Below are 16,572 nucleotides of genomic sequence, written 5' to 3'. Positions count from 1 at the left end.
TGATTTATATGAAATTAGAATTTAATAAAAAATTATGATTTAACAATCACTGTGGTATAAATTAAAAACTTCTATTTTTTTTTTTTTTTTACAAAAACCTATGTCAGTTTAGACGGGCTTTTCTATGGTTAATAAAAATAAATATTTGGTGTCTTAAGTATTGAGAGAATGTTTTTTTCAAAAATTCAAAACTCTACATACATATGTACATACATACATACAAGAAAGTGTTCACTTGTTTATAATCGATCAGCGCAAATCGCAACCGTCAATCTCGTAACGGTCAAATCGTAACGGTCAACTCTTTGATAACAGGTGCGTGTCTGGGAATTGTAACGGAATATGTAACGGCTGCGCTGATCGATTATAAACAAGTGAAAACTCTACATACATATGTACATACATACATACAAGAAAGACATCAGCCATACACAAAGTGTTTAGCTGGCAGAAACGAGGGGAGGGAAAGGAGAAATAAACTCTACATATAGTAAAACTTGTGTAAACTGGACTTGAATGTTACTGACTATTTTTTCCAGTTTGGCAAGTTTGTTTTGAACAGGTTTTTTTTAACACTGAAAATCACTGCATTTTGAAGAATTCTTCCTGTTTAGACAGGTTTCTGTTTTATTAAGGTTCTGTTTTGAACAGGTTTTACTGTATATACAGACTTTAGAAACCCAGTCAATTCTTTACAAAATATGAAAAAAATATATAAAATAATGGCAAAGAAATCACTCCACATCTGGTGCCTGACAAATGATGAGTGGGATAAAACTTTTAAGTCAGTATTATCACAGTGATAGATGACTTGGAAATAGGATATTTATTTCATTATCTTATTATTACTAAAACAGTTAAGTGTTTGTTGCATTTGTATTTAGTATTACTCTACTTAATTGCATTCTATTAAGTTAAAATATACAACTCAGCAAATGCTAGAATATTTTTTAATTGTGAGCCCTGGATTATGTGCTATATTTGTCCATCCTAGCCTAAACTTTTATTCATCTCTCCTCTAAACCACTAATTCTTTGGAAAGAATGTTTCTCTGGTGATGGTCACATTGCTTGAATAGTTAGTGGCCACAAAAATAACTACAGTAAAATTCCATTAAAGGGTATATTGGCATGTTAAGCTTATCTTTGGCAGGTTATCAGTGCACTGACTAGGTCCAGATTAAGATTTTAATATAAAAACACTCAAAATGTGCAGTTCTTGGAAAAGTATGGTGTGCTTTTAGAGATGACAAATGTCAAGATGACATGATGCTGTGCTAGGTGAAACAAATTAGTTCATACATGATTTTTCTTAAGAAATTAGAGCATGGGTTTAATATGAGAAGCAGAAATATTTAGTACACTTGGAATCAATAATTACACATAAACAGCTATAATATACTACTGTTCATGTACTTTGATAATTAAAGTTTATTTGTACTTATACATAATAAAAGTACATAAAGCACAAAGAATATAGTATTTTTGTTTCAAACTAATAAAGGTAGGAACAGCCTGGAAAAATTAAAATGGTATGTTAAACAATCATAAAAGACAGATTTTTACAGTTTTACATGCAAAAATATGTAAAATTGTGTCCAGGAGATTAAAAAAAAACAGAAAAACTTCCACCATCCAATAAGGCAGTATATTCAATAACCAGCACTATATCTGTCCCGACAATGCCAAGTTAATGGAATGTCACATTTTATAACACTAGCAAATATATTTTTAAAAATTCAAAAAATTAAAATGTTATAGAAGACATTGATTATGGACAAGAAAGATATCCAGGAGATCAAGCAAAATATGAATTTCACTCTAAGACTTGTTAGAGGGTTAAGGTTTTGAGAATTAGTTTTAGTAAATACAATAGACCCCCCTAAAACACAGTAGATACACTCCGTGTTATAGGGGGTCTACTGTATACAATTTGATCAACATTTCTCTATAATTGACAGTTTTATATATGAAATAAATAATATACTTACATATGTATAATGTTTGTTTTGACATCTATATTTTCTCACTTCTTTCACAAATAACTTGAATAATTCTGAACTAACAATTTTCTCATTCTCTTTGATGTGCTGTTGTTCATACTTTCTACCATTATAACACAAATCAAGAAGCAATAAGCCAATGACATGCTTTCTTACTGGTTGTGTTACAACTGAATATTGAAGAGAAATGAAAAAGTTCAATAATTTCAACTTCATGTTCAGTCAACTTTCTGCCCAACTAGATAGCATAAAAACTGGAATAAAAATTCCTTTTTATAAAATAAAGTCTACAATACTAACCAACAGTGTTGCTGTACAATAAGTTTTCCATAGAAATTCTGTGCTTACTTCCAAAGAACTAAATAGAGAACAAGAAACAATCAAGTATTAAAAACTGGAAGTTGAGCATTTTCAGTTTTATATTTCAGGTGTATTTTCTGGTAGTATGGAATCCAGGATTTAAAATACTTGCCTTTTCAATTAACATCTGGATTTGGTTATTGTCATCTTTTAATGTCTAGTTTGTTCATACAGGTTAATAGTTAATTATTTATTTCTAAATTGTATTGACAAAACCTTATAAATTATTTCTAATAAATTCTTTTATAACACAGTTTTTTTTACATTAAATTCATAAATTATTTTTGCTGAAAATAATCATACAATTATCTCTCCAGAACATTTCATAAACACTTTTGGCTCACTTTAATCACTTACAACACACTCTTTAAAGTGATTTAATCAATCAAAAATTGTTCCACCCAGTATAGTAAAACATTCTTTTAAACAGAATTTTACCAACAAATAAATGTTAAAACCATTACATCAGAAATTGACATAAAACTTAAAATCAAGTTTTATGATAATTACATTGATGTATGATCAGTATATTTAATATTAAATATATAAAATTATAATAGAAATAAAAGACAAAGATTAACTACATAAAAAATTTTCTAGAATTTGGAATTTAGCCAAGTTTGGATGAGTTATAATCCTATATATATTCCAATTAATAAAATTTTTTTTCACAGAAAACCCTTAGTCATGATCAAAATATACTACAGCTAGATATCTTTACTTACTCATATCAAATTTCTAGAAATTAGCTTCAGATTATATTCTATTGTTTGTTTATATCTGTCTTATACAGTCAACAAGTCAATAATATTTATTAATAGTTTTTTATAAGTTGGTGTGTAATAGTTTTTTGTTTACTTGTGAAATATTTCTGTAAATATAAAAATATTCTATTGATAAAATAGTGGTATTTTATTTAAATGTGTGTTTTCAGATTCTGTCTTGTAACTTTTATAGTAAAATATCAAAACTCTAGATTAAACTGAGAGCACACAAAATTTTATTTTAAGAAAAGAAAAAATGAAATTTCTTTTTCATTAAAAATGATAGATGTTTCTTGACTATAAGGTCAAGAGACATCTATCATTTTAAATAAAAAAGTTAAGAAAAACTTCAATGTTTAAAACCATCTGTATAAATGTATATTGAATGTTTCTAAAAAATAAAAGTAAGTCATAACAGTAAATTTTAACAATAGTAACATTAAGTACAGAAATTTTTTAGAATCACTTGTATATAAAATCAAAGATGGAAATAACAATAACAGTGACCTTTTATTTTCATAAAAAATATTTTTACAAAAACAAAAGCTTACACTGTTAAGAAAAAACTGGCAGATAATCCAAATTATCAATGTTAGTAACGCTTAAATTTATTAAGATAACAGTATCATAAACAAAGATATCAAAATCACTTGTAAATAATATTTTTAATATTAGTCACTGTCCTTATATTTGTTAAACAATAATTAAATAAAGAACTGAAAATTTTTGTAATTACTACAGTTTCTAATTTCTATTACCAATTGACATACAAACATTGTTTGTCATAGTGTTTTATTAAATTAATTTACTTCTAATAAAACTTAATGGCAGTATATTACATAAAATTTCATCATCTTTCAAGTTAAAACAGAACATAGAAGAAAGATTATGGAAAATCTGGTACATTTTTTACGAGTTCCATATAAAGTTCTTAGCATACACAAAATTCGACTTCAAAATATTTGCTTTCTATAACAAATTTACATTCGTATAACTATTATAAAAATATCTTCTTAAAGAGTTCACTTGTATTATCTGGACCTTGACTGCAACTATAAATAATAAATCTATAACTTTCCATCAATTCACAAACAGAACCTTTCAAGAAAGCTAATAATAGATATATTGTGTATTATATAAACCATGTGTTACCTCTTGTGTAAATGTATTATAACCAATGTATTAAATTCATAAATTAACAATAATTTAATAGAAAATAGATTAAATAACATGAAAATATCAATAAATATAATCAAGAATTCATGTTTTGTAGATTAAAGAATTTATTGATATTTAAGATTGAAAAAAAAGGGAATAAAAACTTACCTTCTGATAGCTTTACTTGCTCTATCCATTTATTTATCCTTATTGAATATAAACAGAAATGGTGACTCCTAAGTAAAATAATGAATAGACCAAATGACGTTCATCTGATCTGGAACATTTGGAAATTGTTAATTGACAAAATAGAAAAAAATGAATTCAACTGATGACTTCATACTGTGTAATTTTTCACTAAGTTTAACATTAAGCCTAACGTCTGATAAAGTCTTTCGCAAAGTAAAACACGTAATCCACTATGTCACTTATTATCTTACATTCTTTAACCATTACATTATATTACTTTTCCCCCTTTATAACCAAATGTATCGGTTTTGATTAGAAAAATAAACTTATCTCCTATTTGATTGTTTCCAATTATCATCTACCTCTTTCGTATCACTGAACCTTTAATTCAATGTTGCCAGATAGTCAATTTATATATATTATTTTTTTTCTTTTTATAAATCGATGTCATTGATTTCAATTTTTATACATATTTTAATTCGTAAGAATGTTTTTAAGTTATTTTTATGCTATATTTTAATTTATTTTCCGTAATTTATGTATCGTATCATCGGGTGACTTGCGGACATAAAATTTTCTGAATCGTCTCGTTAATTTTGACTTTTAAGTTTATTTTTTAGATGAATTTTCTTTCGCGAGTTTTATTATGCAAAAATTGTAAGCTTATTAACTCCATTGTGAATTGATAGAATATTGTATACCATCTATTCAACTTTACACAATATTCCATTGTATTCCATTTAATATACAGTATAATATTGTGTCATCAAACCAAATCAAATCTGTAAAAATTAATTATTTAATTAATTGTATGGAATTATTTAATTATTATTTTCTTAGAATCCTAACAATTTTGTTATATGTAAAATTACAGTATAAAAATTATTTGATTGAAAATAAACAGATTTTTTTTTTTTTAATTAAAATAGTTCATTGAATAATTGAAAATTTTATTCCGTTCAATTCGTAATACTGTACTTTTCTTTTTACGTATGTACTAAAAACGCTTTTCATGATATAGAATAAAATCTACTCTGAAAATGGCTCCTTCTGATGAAAGAATGACTCAGTTTCATTAGACCACTTGAAAGTCAATACTACCGAGGTTGAGGCCGCAGTTTTAAACGCTAAAAGGTATACGTCGGATGTCCAGCGCCGCTTTTTTGTAAGCCTAGAAGTTTGAAAATGGCGTTTGGAATGTCGAGCATGATTCCACTGACTTTCCAAACACCATTGTCAAACTTCTAGACTTACAGGAAAGCGGTGCTGAACGTCCGACGTACACGTTTTCGCGTTTAAAACTTCGGCCCAACTTTCGCTAGTATGAGAGAAAAAGGCCGGATGTCCAAGCGGTCAAGGTTAGCAGCCTGCCGCCCTGGGGACCGGGGATCGAATACGGACGGGTCGAAAAATCCCCAGGAATTTTTCGGGGGGTGGTCCGTTCGGATATGTCGGTCCCCGTCCCTCACCACCTGGGCGTTCCATTGTGGGCCTGGCCGAACCCATAATGGGCTTGCTATAAGAGGCCCTCTTAGTGCCCACAGGGCGGAAAGAGGTACAAAAAAAAAAGTATGAGAGAAAAGAATTGTGTAAAATATTAATTACAAAAAAGATTTTTATAATTAATTCAGTTTTAACTGAATTAGTATTTCCATATAATCTTCACAGAATTGTGAAGATTATATGGAAATACTAATTAAATAATTCCATTAAATTAATTAATTAATCAATTTATGGACTAAGGCAATGCAACTAATTCCAAGAACGATCTGTTTCGCATAGAAAGTACTCTCACAGGACTTTCTATATGGAACTGGTCTCTATTTACGTTAGATGCAAGACGTGTGAAGAAAACTTGGAAAACGTCAACTTAGCCCATTAATCGAGCAGGAACCAAGCAAACAGCGGCATTCCTGAACTAGCCGCCCCGGCGTCCACAGGTAGTTAGCTACGCTCCCCAAGTTCTTCACGTATTTACCGCACCAAAGTCGTACACTATTCGTGATTGTTGTCGGACGTATCAACTGTATTTTTTAACCGGTGAATAAAGACTATATTTTTTATGGATACAGACGTGGTAATTGCTAGTAATACCAAACCGTTGGGAACGACCCAACATTGGTGACCCGAACAAAGACTCGAACACGTGCAAGGATAAGGAACATTGACCGAGCAACCTCAATCTGCCAGCATCGGCAAATATCTCACGCCGATTTCTCAGAAGAGACAGCCATATTCTCGTTTGGACATTATATTAAATAGTAAGTAAGAACATTTTTGTTTTCTCGACCGTCCCCTGAAGTAGAGATGCAGTCATCGCAAACGGAGACGATCGCCAAGGTTTCGGTGAAGCCACCCCCTTTTTGGAGAGCGAACCCAGAAATTTGGTTCAGGCAAATGGAGTCACAATTCTCGTTAGCAGGAGTCACGGTGGAAATAACGAAGTTCCACCACGTGGTTTCTGCACTCCAACCCGAGGAGCTAGCGGTCGTGGCGGACATCATTCTAAACCCCCCAGTAGATAAGCCGTACGAGGCTCTTAAAGCCCGTCTGTGCCGGCAATACGCCGACAGCGAGGCACAGAGACTAAAAGACCTAATATCGGGGATGCAGTTAGGAGACAAGAAGCCGTCCAGGCTACTATTAGAAATGCGCAGCAAGGCGTCAGCTCATATAGGCGACGACCTACTTAAGTCGCTGTTCTTACAACGTTTACCGTCCAACGTTCAACAGATCTTAGCCATTTCAAATGACTGCCTCGACAAGCTGGCAGAGATGGCGGACGGGATAGTAGCTGCAGCCGACAACGCCGTTTCGGTGCAGGCAGTCACCCACGGAGACCAGGGGATACAAACACTACTATTAGACATCTCCTCCCGCCTTGAACGCCTGGAAGGTAGGGATAGATCCCGGGGCAGAGATCGGTTCACGAACCGCCGGAGACGTTCAAAGAGCCGTAATGGGGCTCAGATCGAAGGGCAATGCTGGTACCACCAGCGATTCAAAGAGAAAGCGGTAAAGTGCGTAAAACCCTGCAGTTTCCAACAGGGAAACTAGAAGGGCCGTCACTCAATGGTGCGGGTGGCGGCACACTGGAGGTTCACCGCCTATATCTTTACGACCAGTCAACGTGCAAACGTTTTCTAGTAGACACAGGGGCAGATGTGTCTGTAGTCCCTGTGCCACATAACCAGGCAAACCGATCACCCGAGAAACTGCAACTTTTCGCAGCTAATGGGACCACAATAAATACGTATGGCCAAAAGCTGTTTAAATTAGATCTAGGTCTCCGGAGAGTTTTTCACTGGCCTTTCATCCTCGCAGCAGTCTCTCAACCTATTATTGGAGCTGATTTTTTGCGCCACTTTGGATTATTGGTAGACATCCGCCGCAGCTGCCTTGTCGATCCACTGACACGGATGAATTCAAGAGGGGAGATTACGGTTGGCCCCCCAACCGCCGTTAGATCAGTCGGAGAGGATACGCCATTTCATCAGATCTTGGCAGAGTTTCCCAATCTGACGGAAGTTTCCATGACACCCCACCCTGTCCAACACGACGTTCAACACCATATCGAAACTAAGGGACCCCCAGTTTTTTCCAGGCCTCGACGTTTACCGCCTGACAAGTTGAAAGCAGCGAAGCAGGAGTTTGAGTTTCTAGTTGCACGAGGCATATGCCGCCCTTCAAAAAGCAGTTGGGCTAGCCCATTGCACATGGTGCCGAAGAGCAATGGGGACTGGCGCCCATGTGGCGACTTTCGTAGGCTAAACGCAGCTACCATTCCAGACCGATACCCCGTGCCGCATATTCAGGACTGTGTACAAATGTTGGAAGGAAAGCAGATATACTCCACCTTAGACCTAGCAAAGGCGTATCACCAGATTCCTGTAAAAACAGAAGACGTTCCAAAGACGGCAGTTACTACTCCATTCGGATTGTTTGAATACCTTTTTATGCCTTTCGGTCTCTCCAACGCAGCTGCTACCTTCCAGCGCTTCATGAATCAGGTGCTGCAGGGATTAGAGTTTTGCGTCCCATACTTTGATGACGTACTCATAGCTTCAGCTGATGTAGCAGAACACTTACAACACCTCCGTATGGTATTCGAGCGTTTCACTCGATACGGGGTAAAGCTAAATGCCTCAAAATGCATCTTAGGCAAACCATCTATTCCTTTCTTGGGCCATTTAATATCCCCAGCAGGCATCACACCATTACCAAGCAAAGTAGCGGCAATAAAGGAATACCCTAAACCTACGACCGTCAGAGAGCTCCGTCGTTTTTTAGCAATGGTCAACTTTTATAGGAGGTTTATTCCCCATGCAGCCTACACACAGGCAAGGTTACACGCCTACCTAAAAGGGACGGTTAAAGGAGATAAACGAAGCATTGAGCTGTCACAAGCAGAGACAGAGGCGTTTGAGAGGTGCAAGGCTGACTTAGTAGAAGCTGCCACGCTGGCTCATCCGTCACTCAAAGCACCACTGGCAATTGTCGTTGACGCATCTGACACAGCAATGGGAGCTGCACTTCAACAGCAGGTGTCAAACCACTGGCAGCCGTTAGCATTTTTTAGTAGGAAGTTCTCGCCAGCACAGCAAAAGTATAGTGCCTATGATCGGGAGCTGTTGGCTGCGTATACTGCCATCAGGTACTTTCGGCATATGGTTGAAGGTCGACCGTTCATATTATTCACGGACCATAAGCCGCTTACTTATGCTTTTCGACAAAAAACCGACAAATGTTCTCCTAGGCAACTTAGACACTTGGATTTCATCGGTCAATTTACTACAGACATTCGTTTCGTAAGAGGAGAGGACAACGTAGTAGCAGATGCCCTCTCACGCATCACCATCTCCACCATAGAGACACCGTCACTTATCAACTTTCAAGAAATGGCCGTTGCACAACAAGGAGACACAGAACTAAAAAATTTCTTAGTAGGTGATACTCCTAGCTCCCTTAAGTTACAGTCACTGCCAGTCGGAGAACCAGCTATCACCCTATATTGTGACACTTCCACCGGCCGGATACGACCTTTTGTACCTAAGGACTTTCGTCGGCAGGTCTTTAATCACCTGCACGGACTTTCTCACCCGGGCGTCAGAGCTTCAATTAAACTTGTCCAAGAACGATACGTTTGGCCGTCAATGAGAGCCAACGTGTCAGCGTGGACCCGTGCATGCATCCCATGCCAACAGGCAAAGGTCTCTCGTCACACCCGAAGCCAGTTGGGCATCTTCATTCCCCCAAATGCTAGATTCGAGCACGTCCACATTGACTTGGTAGGACCCTTGCCTCCATCAGACAATTACAGATATTGCCTCACCTGTGTGGACCGCTTCTCCAGGTGGCCGGAGGCGTTTCCGTTAGTAGAAAGCACTGCACAAGTAGTAGCGGAGACGTTCTACTCCGGATGGGTAGCCCGTTTTGGTCTACCACTGCGCCTGACGACAGACCAGGGAGTTCAGTTCGAATCTTCGCTTTTCTCAGCCCTCACCTCTTGGTTGGGGACGGAGAGAATTCGCACGACTCCCTACCACCCAGCTGCAAATGGCCAAGTTGAGCGGTTCCATCGCCAGCTAAAATCAGCGATAATGGCACATTCCACCAGCCGTTGGACCGCGGCACTCCCGACAGTGCTCTTGGGTTTTAGAGCTGTTTGGAAGGACGACATCCAGGCAACAACAGCGGAGATGCTCTACGGAGCTCCCCTGCGTGTACCAGGTGAGTTTCTCTCTCCCATAAAGGACCATCCCGACCCGGCTACCTTCGTCGGCAGGCTGAGAGAAGAAATGCAGAAAATCAGACCTGCTCCACGCCGTATCAAGAATGCAACAGTGTTCGTGCACAAAGATCTTTCTTCCTGCTCACATGTCTTCCTGAGAACTGACGCAGTTCGAAAAGGACTACAACCACCTTACGAAGGGCCATACCGTGTATTGAAGCGAGGAACCAAAAACTTTAAGTTAGTAGTGAGAAATCGGCATATCACCGTCAATATCGATAGACTTAAGCCAGCATACATATGTGCGGACGACTTAGAGAACCTCCCGCCCACAACAACAACAACAGAGACTTCAGCAGAAGCATCAACAACAGCAGAGAGGGCAACAGTTTCGCCGCAGCAACAGGATACCGTCACACGCTCAGGTCGTCGGGTAAAGTTCAACCCCAGATATTTGTAATATCCCGCTATCGCTGGCGGGGGACTACTGTTGCGTCGCGAACTTATTCTTGTAAAAACGGTCGCGGATTAATTACTGTAAGGTGGTAAAAAGGCCAGAGGGAGCGTAGGAGGACAGTAAGACAAAAGAAAACGGCATTCCTGAACTAGCCGCCCCGGCGTCCACAGGTAGTTAGCTACGCTCCCCAAGTTCTTCACGTATTTACCGCACCAAAGTCGTACACTATTCGTGATTGTTGTCGGACGTATCAACTGTATTTTTTAACCGGTGAATAAAGACTATATTTTTTATGGATACAGACGTGGTAATTGCTAGTAATACCAAACGTTGGGAACGACTGTTTCGCAAGAAAGTACTCTCACAGGACTTTCTATATGGAACTGGTCTCTATTTACGTTAGATGCAAGACGTGTGAAGAAAACTTGGAAAACGTCAACTTAGCCCATTAATCGAGCAGGAACCAACGTCCAATATTCAGTGGTTTCATCTACTTGGCCGCTATCTAATGAGCACTTTCATAACAGTATTGAAAAATAACCATAAATCAAAACACAATCAAACTGACACAACCGTAACATGTCACAAAATACTACACAATCAAAACCGTATGGACACAATCAAAATCGTAACATGTCACAAATAACATAACTTACAATCGCAAACAAAATTCAAAATACTAAATATTTTAAATTCTTAAGAGGCTTTTGTTTAAAAAAACGTTTATAAACATAATAACATAACAGCTGGACGGCTGACGTGTCTAAGACAACCTACGAATCTGGAGAGCCAAAATCGAATCCGGACGAACAACCCAGGAATTTCCGTGGGCGTTCTATTCCAAATATGTCGGGTTATGTCTCTCACCACTCGGTTTCCTCCATTTTGGGTCTGGTCTATGCACGATACGGCTTCCTGCCCTAGCCTGGAAAAACGCTCTCTTAGTGCCCATAGGGAAGAGAGTTAAAATAAAAAGTGTGTAATTGAATGTCATAATTTCCATAATAAAAACGAAAACATTAGAGAGATACAGAATACAGCACAAACATTATGAAAAATTGGTCGTGGTGGATTGGCTAAATCTTTGGTATTATATAGTTTTGGTGGTCCTGATCAAAAGTATTGTGAGATCCAGGGCTACAATTTTGTAAAACTCGTTGTTTAGATCCAAAAAATTATTTTAATAAATTTTAACAAAAGAGAAATTTTTGGAAAAGTGACGAGGAAGTGGCAAGTTTTTGTCAATGATAATATATCCCTTTCAACGGCATCTCTTTCTGAGATGGTTACTCACCCGAAAAAGAAAAACAGAAAATTTGGCATTGGATAACAATAGAGTTTCATCCAATATTGCCTTTTTCGGAGACACATCGACATAGGAAGAGAACCAAACCTTATAAAAAGACAAGAAAAAGTAAAGAATGTCGTCTAGTTCAGCGCTTCGGTGGAGACTAACCTTCTCAACCACTTCAGTCCGGACGGTCAAGGTGGGGGGCCCAGCTTGACAGCTCGGTTCCTGCTCTGGGGGACCGAGAATCGAATCCTGATGGGTCAAAAAATCCCCAGGAATTTTTCAGGGAGTGATCTGACCGGATATGTCGGCCTCCATTCCTCACCACCCGGCCGCCCTCTTGTGGGTCTGGCCAAACCCATAATAGGCTTGCTAAAAGAGGCCCTCTTAGTGCCACAGGACGGAGAGCAGAGAAAAAACCACTTCAGTCGTCTCAACCATCTTTACTCCAGTTCAAGTAGTTCGCCGATCCAGTCTAGCTCGGCGAATGCCTATCCCAGTTCCAATTCTGGCAATCGCCAAGTCTATTCCCTCGTTTTCTTCGCCAGTTTAAATCCCGATTGCTGCCGTTTCCATTCCAATCCTTGTCTACAGTCAAATAATTATCATCATTGAAGACGGAAATCAGCATCATGACATATTTATCAGCTTGCGATCGAATGTAACTCTCTAGCGCGCGCGATTAGGTGGAAATATTCAATAGTTCACAAGAAAGTCTCGAAACCTTAAGAGAATAGTTGATAGAAGTAATTTAATAAGCGCGCCATTGAGAAATATTTAGATTTTATGTTATGCCGTTATAAGTTTTTATGTAATCTAGAATTTTATATGTGATCCTATTAATAAATCTAGTTTTGTTTTAGTCATTATTGTAGTTGAGTGCGTTGCTTCTGAGATTCCTTGTCTCTCTTATTTTCCCTCCTTCATCCGTTACTAGCAAATCGTACACACACGGCACCGCTCGCGTTTGAAAATGAGAGTACAAACTGTTCCTGTGAGCCAAAAGTCACAGGTTATGTCAGATCTGACTTCAAGGAGCGCTTCACAGTATCTTTAAGCACAAAGTCAAATGTTGGACAATTTTTGAGTTATCGAGCGTCAAAGGTGCAAAAACAACATAATTCGCACACGTGTTTTGAAGACCTACATCTTTTTCATCTCAAAATTTAAAATTGTATGTCCCAACAGAGTTCCTTTTTGACCATTATCAAATATCACTGGAGTGACTCTTTTCAGAGAAGGGCGCTTTATATACTAGTTTTAAAAAATAGTGTGTGGTATGAACCCAAAATGCACAAGAATCGAATTCACATATATCATTTAATGAATGATTTATGCACAGAGAAATTTAACTAATGTTTCAAAGTCAATAACGTTTTAAAATATATTTTATATTTTGAAACGAGCAATCTAACAATGTTAGAAGCAATACGAAATCCTCAAACATGTAGTTAGATACGTATACATACAGTTAGAGATCTCTAACTACGTGTTTGACGATTTCAAAATAAATTTTTCGAGTAATAAACTTTAAAATCAAGTTTTATTGAAATCTTACCAATATATTTATTATTTTTAATAATACCATAAAAGTTTATATTGTTTTTAAGTGATAATATATTGATATATTCGTCAATCAACAAACTGATAGATATATCAATAATAATGACACGTAATTGATATATCATGGCGAGATAAAAGATATATCATGGAGATTGATTACGTAAAATCAAAAATATACATCAAACAGTTTAACAATAATTGTTATTATTTGAATGTCATAGAAAATATTTTCTTCTAGGATATTTATGTAGAATCATATAAGGGAGATTTTCATTAGTTCGAAATTCAGGGGAGGAAATAATCGCGACTTCGAATTATCGAGTTTCGAATTATCTGAGATTTACGTACAGTACAGTGTCAAATTTCGTTTTTTAATATGTTTAAAACAAAGAAACGGAAATTTATATAAAATTAAATGCAATCAAACTTCTAGTAAAGTTATTACGTCTCTATACAAATAATTTTATAAACGTATAATTTATTTAACTTAAAACCAAAATTGTTTAACATCTTAAAACAAATTAAATGTTTTAATGTTCTTCATTCAAAAAAAAAAAAAAGAAAAAATTACTAATGAAATACATCAAATATACTATATATTTTTTCACATTAATGTAGTAAAAATATTGAACTTAGAACAAGAAATTTTGAATAATGAGTTCTATTAAAGTAAACAATTAAAATGATTTCTCCGAAAAAGTTGAATCCTGGTCTGAATCGTCAGGCTCTTCCATTTCTTTGGTGTAATAAAATGCAGTACGAGGAATGATTTTCTCTTTAATATATTTGCCAATCTCCAAGTCATTTTTTAACATATTTCTTCTCTCCTCCGAGTTGTTTTCCTGCTTCAACGAATTGAAAAATCCAAAGAAGGAATTTTTATGAACAGTCTCGGATGTTTTTTCGGTTTCATTATTCTTTTTAACTGGGGATAGTGATATTCTTTCCTTCTTTCCAGTCGATATCGCATCCTTCGCATTCCACGATTTCGGGTCCAACGAAATGGAAAGGTTCTTCCGGATCTACTTCGCATTTCATGCAATATTCTTTCGTCAGTACGGAATTACTAAAATATTCGTTAGGTTCGAAGTGGAATTCTAAGACGAAATCCATCCGATTATCCAAAACGTACTTGATGGTTACGTCTTTGAGGTGTTTCAAAACGAGTTCGTCCTGCTTGTTTATCATGGGAGACAAGACACTAGAATTCCGAAACACCGTCAACCAAAAATCCAAAATTCCCAGGGTTTCTTGACGTTCGTCCCCTTTATTTTTGTTCGATTCTATATCTAACTTTTCTTCTTCCATTTCTTCTTTGATGTCCAAAGACGGTTGTCCGTTGATAATTTCCAACCTGATTTCGAATAATGGTTTATAAATATTAGGGTTTCTCATTTCCCGGTCTTTTGCTTGTCCCGGAATCCCGGGACAAAAGTGAACTGTTTCCCGGGATCCCGAAACAAAATTAATTATTTTTAAGATATACAAAATATCATGAAATCAAATGATATAATTATTTTTGTTTTTTAAAGTAATTTAATACGTTCCGCAACCTCCAAAATCATATTACTAATGCTGTGTAAGATATATATTAAAAAATTACCTTTCAATTACGTAGAAATTTTCACAAATAGAAAAAATTTATTAAAGTTTGCTGGAAACTGCATACAACAACAAAAAAAAGACTTTGAATTGAGTTGAAAATTTAAAGAAAAATGAAATTAGATCAAACTTCTAACTTAGAAGGTAATTTTTTATTTTTTAAATAAAATATAATACAAAATATTGTAAATTTTTATAAGATTTTAAAAAGCAAAGATGGTCAATACTCCGATCACTCAATCTAATTCTTATTTTAGTAATGAAAAGTCTTGCTACCGAGAATGCCTTTTCCGATTCAATTGATGTGATTGGAATCGTGTTTAATGCATTTAAGAGAAGACAAATATTATCTGTTTTTCACCTGTATCCTGCAAGATTTCTAGTTCGTTTTTGAGATTGTAGTACTTCTTTTGTTCCCTAGTATTCTTGATTTGTCTACCTCGCTATTTTAATAGAAACATCATAGCCCAATAATTCGGCAGTTCATTTGTCTTTAATAATCAAATTATGAAGAAAAACTTCATACTCGCTGACTTCGTACTCGTTTGTTTCCTGGCCCAATTTGCACAACTTGGCGTTACGCAGTCATTGAAGCTACTGGGCACGGTTAAAAATTAAGACAGCATAAGCACAATTATTCCAGATATTACTAGTAAAAAATTTTGAGAGTCCTGCCACAAATAAGCTACGTATCGATTATTGACCATTTGTGACGTGCCATAACGAGCAAAAATTAAAAAAAAACTAATAAATAGGTTTAAAATTAATAAATACAAATATATTCTGACAGTTTATGAGTTAATTATACTTTCTATTTGCAAAATTTTCTCAACCTTAACGTAAAATAAGAAAAAAGTGAATTTTTAAGAAATTTGCGGGATTTCCCGGGATAAGAAAAATCTCCCGGGTTAAAAAAACAACCGGGATTCCGGGATCCCGGAATCCCGTTTGAGAAACCCTAATAAATATCTGCGTATTTCATCTCCAACTGGTGAAGCTTCTTATAATAATTCACTTTACTATTGAAGTATCGCACTTGCAGATTTTTTAGTTTCAGGATTCGATTCTATACGTCGGGTGTTGCATCTCGAAGAACGTTGGAGAAATAATCGCCAAAGCTTTTATCCTTTACCTTCTTATCCGATGCTTCTACATTAATGGCATCCAGTTCCATTTCCTTGATAACCGTCGAAATATCGTCGACACAAGTAGAATTTTCCTCGCTCATCGTTGGCTTGTAAATTTCTTCTACGCTTCTTTCAACTACGAAAAGAATTGTCGTTTGAAATTTAATGGGTTGCAGGGTTGAGATTATATTTGTAGTAATTTTATTTCTCTGTCATTGAAATCTAAGTTCAGTTTCAAATCTATTAGACTTTTTCGGACAGCATCTTTAAGTAATGAAAATCTTTCCAGCATGTTTGGTAAGCTATTCCACCTGGTTCTACAATCTAA

General features: G+C 36.0%; 2 protein-coding genes and 1 pseudogene across 4 annotated transcripts in view; 1 reads left to right on the top strand and 2 right to left on the bottom strand.

The window, feature by feature from the left end:
• Positions 1-4,853, bottom strand: part of LOC136978187 (polyamine-modulated factor 1-binding protein 1-like) — a 29,692-nt gene extending 24,839 nt beyond the window's left edge. For 2 of the 3 annotated variants that reach the window (XM_067273834.1, XM_067273836.1), the window contains exon 1: positions 4,453-4,853. In XM_067273834.1, the coding sequence (XP_067129935.1) occupies positions 4,453-4,481 (29 nt within the window). In that variant the 5' untranslated portion in view covers positions 4,482-4,853. The remainder of the gene's footprint in view (positions 1-4,452) is intronic. The other variant, XM_067273835.1, reaches the window with a different exon arrangement.
• A 1,927-nt stretch (positions 4,854-6,780) lies between these two features.
• On the top strand, positions 6,781-7,942 carry LOC136978141 (uncharacterized). Its single transcript, XM_067273796.1, has one exon. It carries the CDS (start codon positions 6,781-6,783, stop codon positions 7,528-7,530), a length of 750 nt encoding a protein of 249 aa, XP_067129897.1. The 3' UTR covers positions 7,531-7,942.
• Positions 7,943-14,065: 6,123 nt separating this feature from the next.
• On the bottom strand, positions 14,066-16,345 carry LOC136978140 (nucleosome assembly protein 1-like 1 pseudogene; annotated as a pseudogene).
• Between the last annotated feature and the right edge of the window lie 227 nt (positions 16,346-16,572).

This window comes from Centruroides vittatus, unplaced genomic scaffold (genome assembly GCF_030686945.1).
Source record: "Centruroides vittatus isolate TY-2023 unplaced genomic scaffold, ASM3068694v2 contig_5, whole genome shotgun sequence".
NCBI classification, from domain to species: domain Eukaryota; kingdom Metazoa; phylum Arthropoda; class Arachnida; order Scorpiones; family Buthidae; genus Centruroides; species Centruroides vittatus.
The sequence above is the reverse complement of the archived record's forward strand: the minus strand, read 5'-3'. Positions and strand labels throughout refer to the sequence as shown.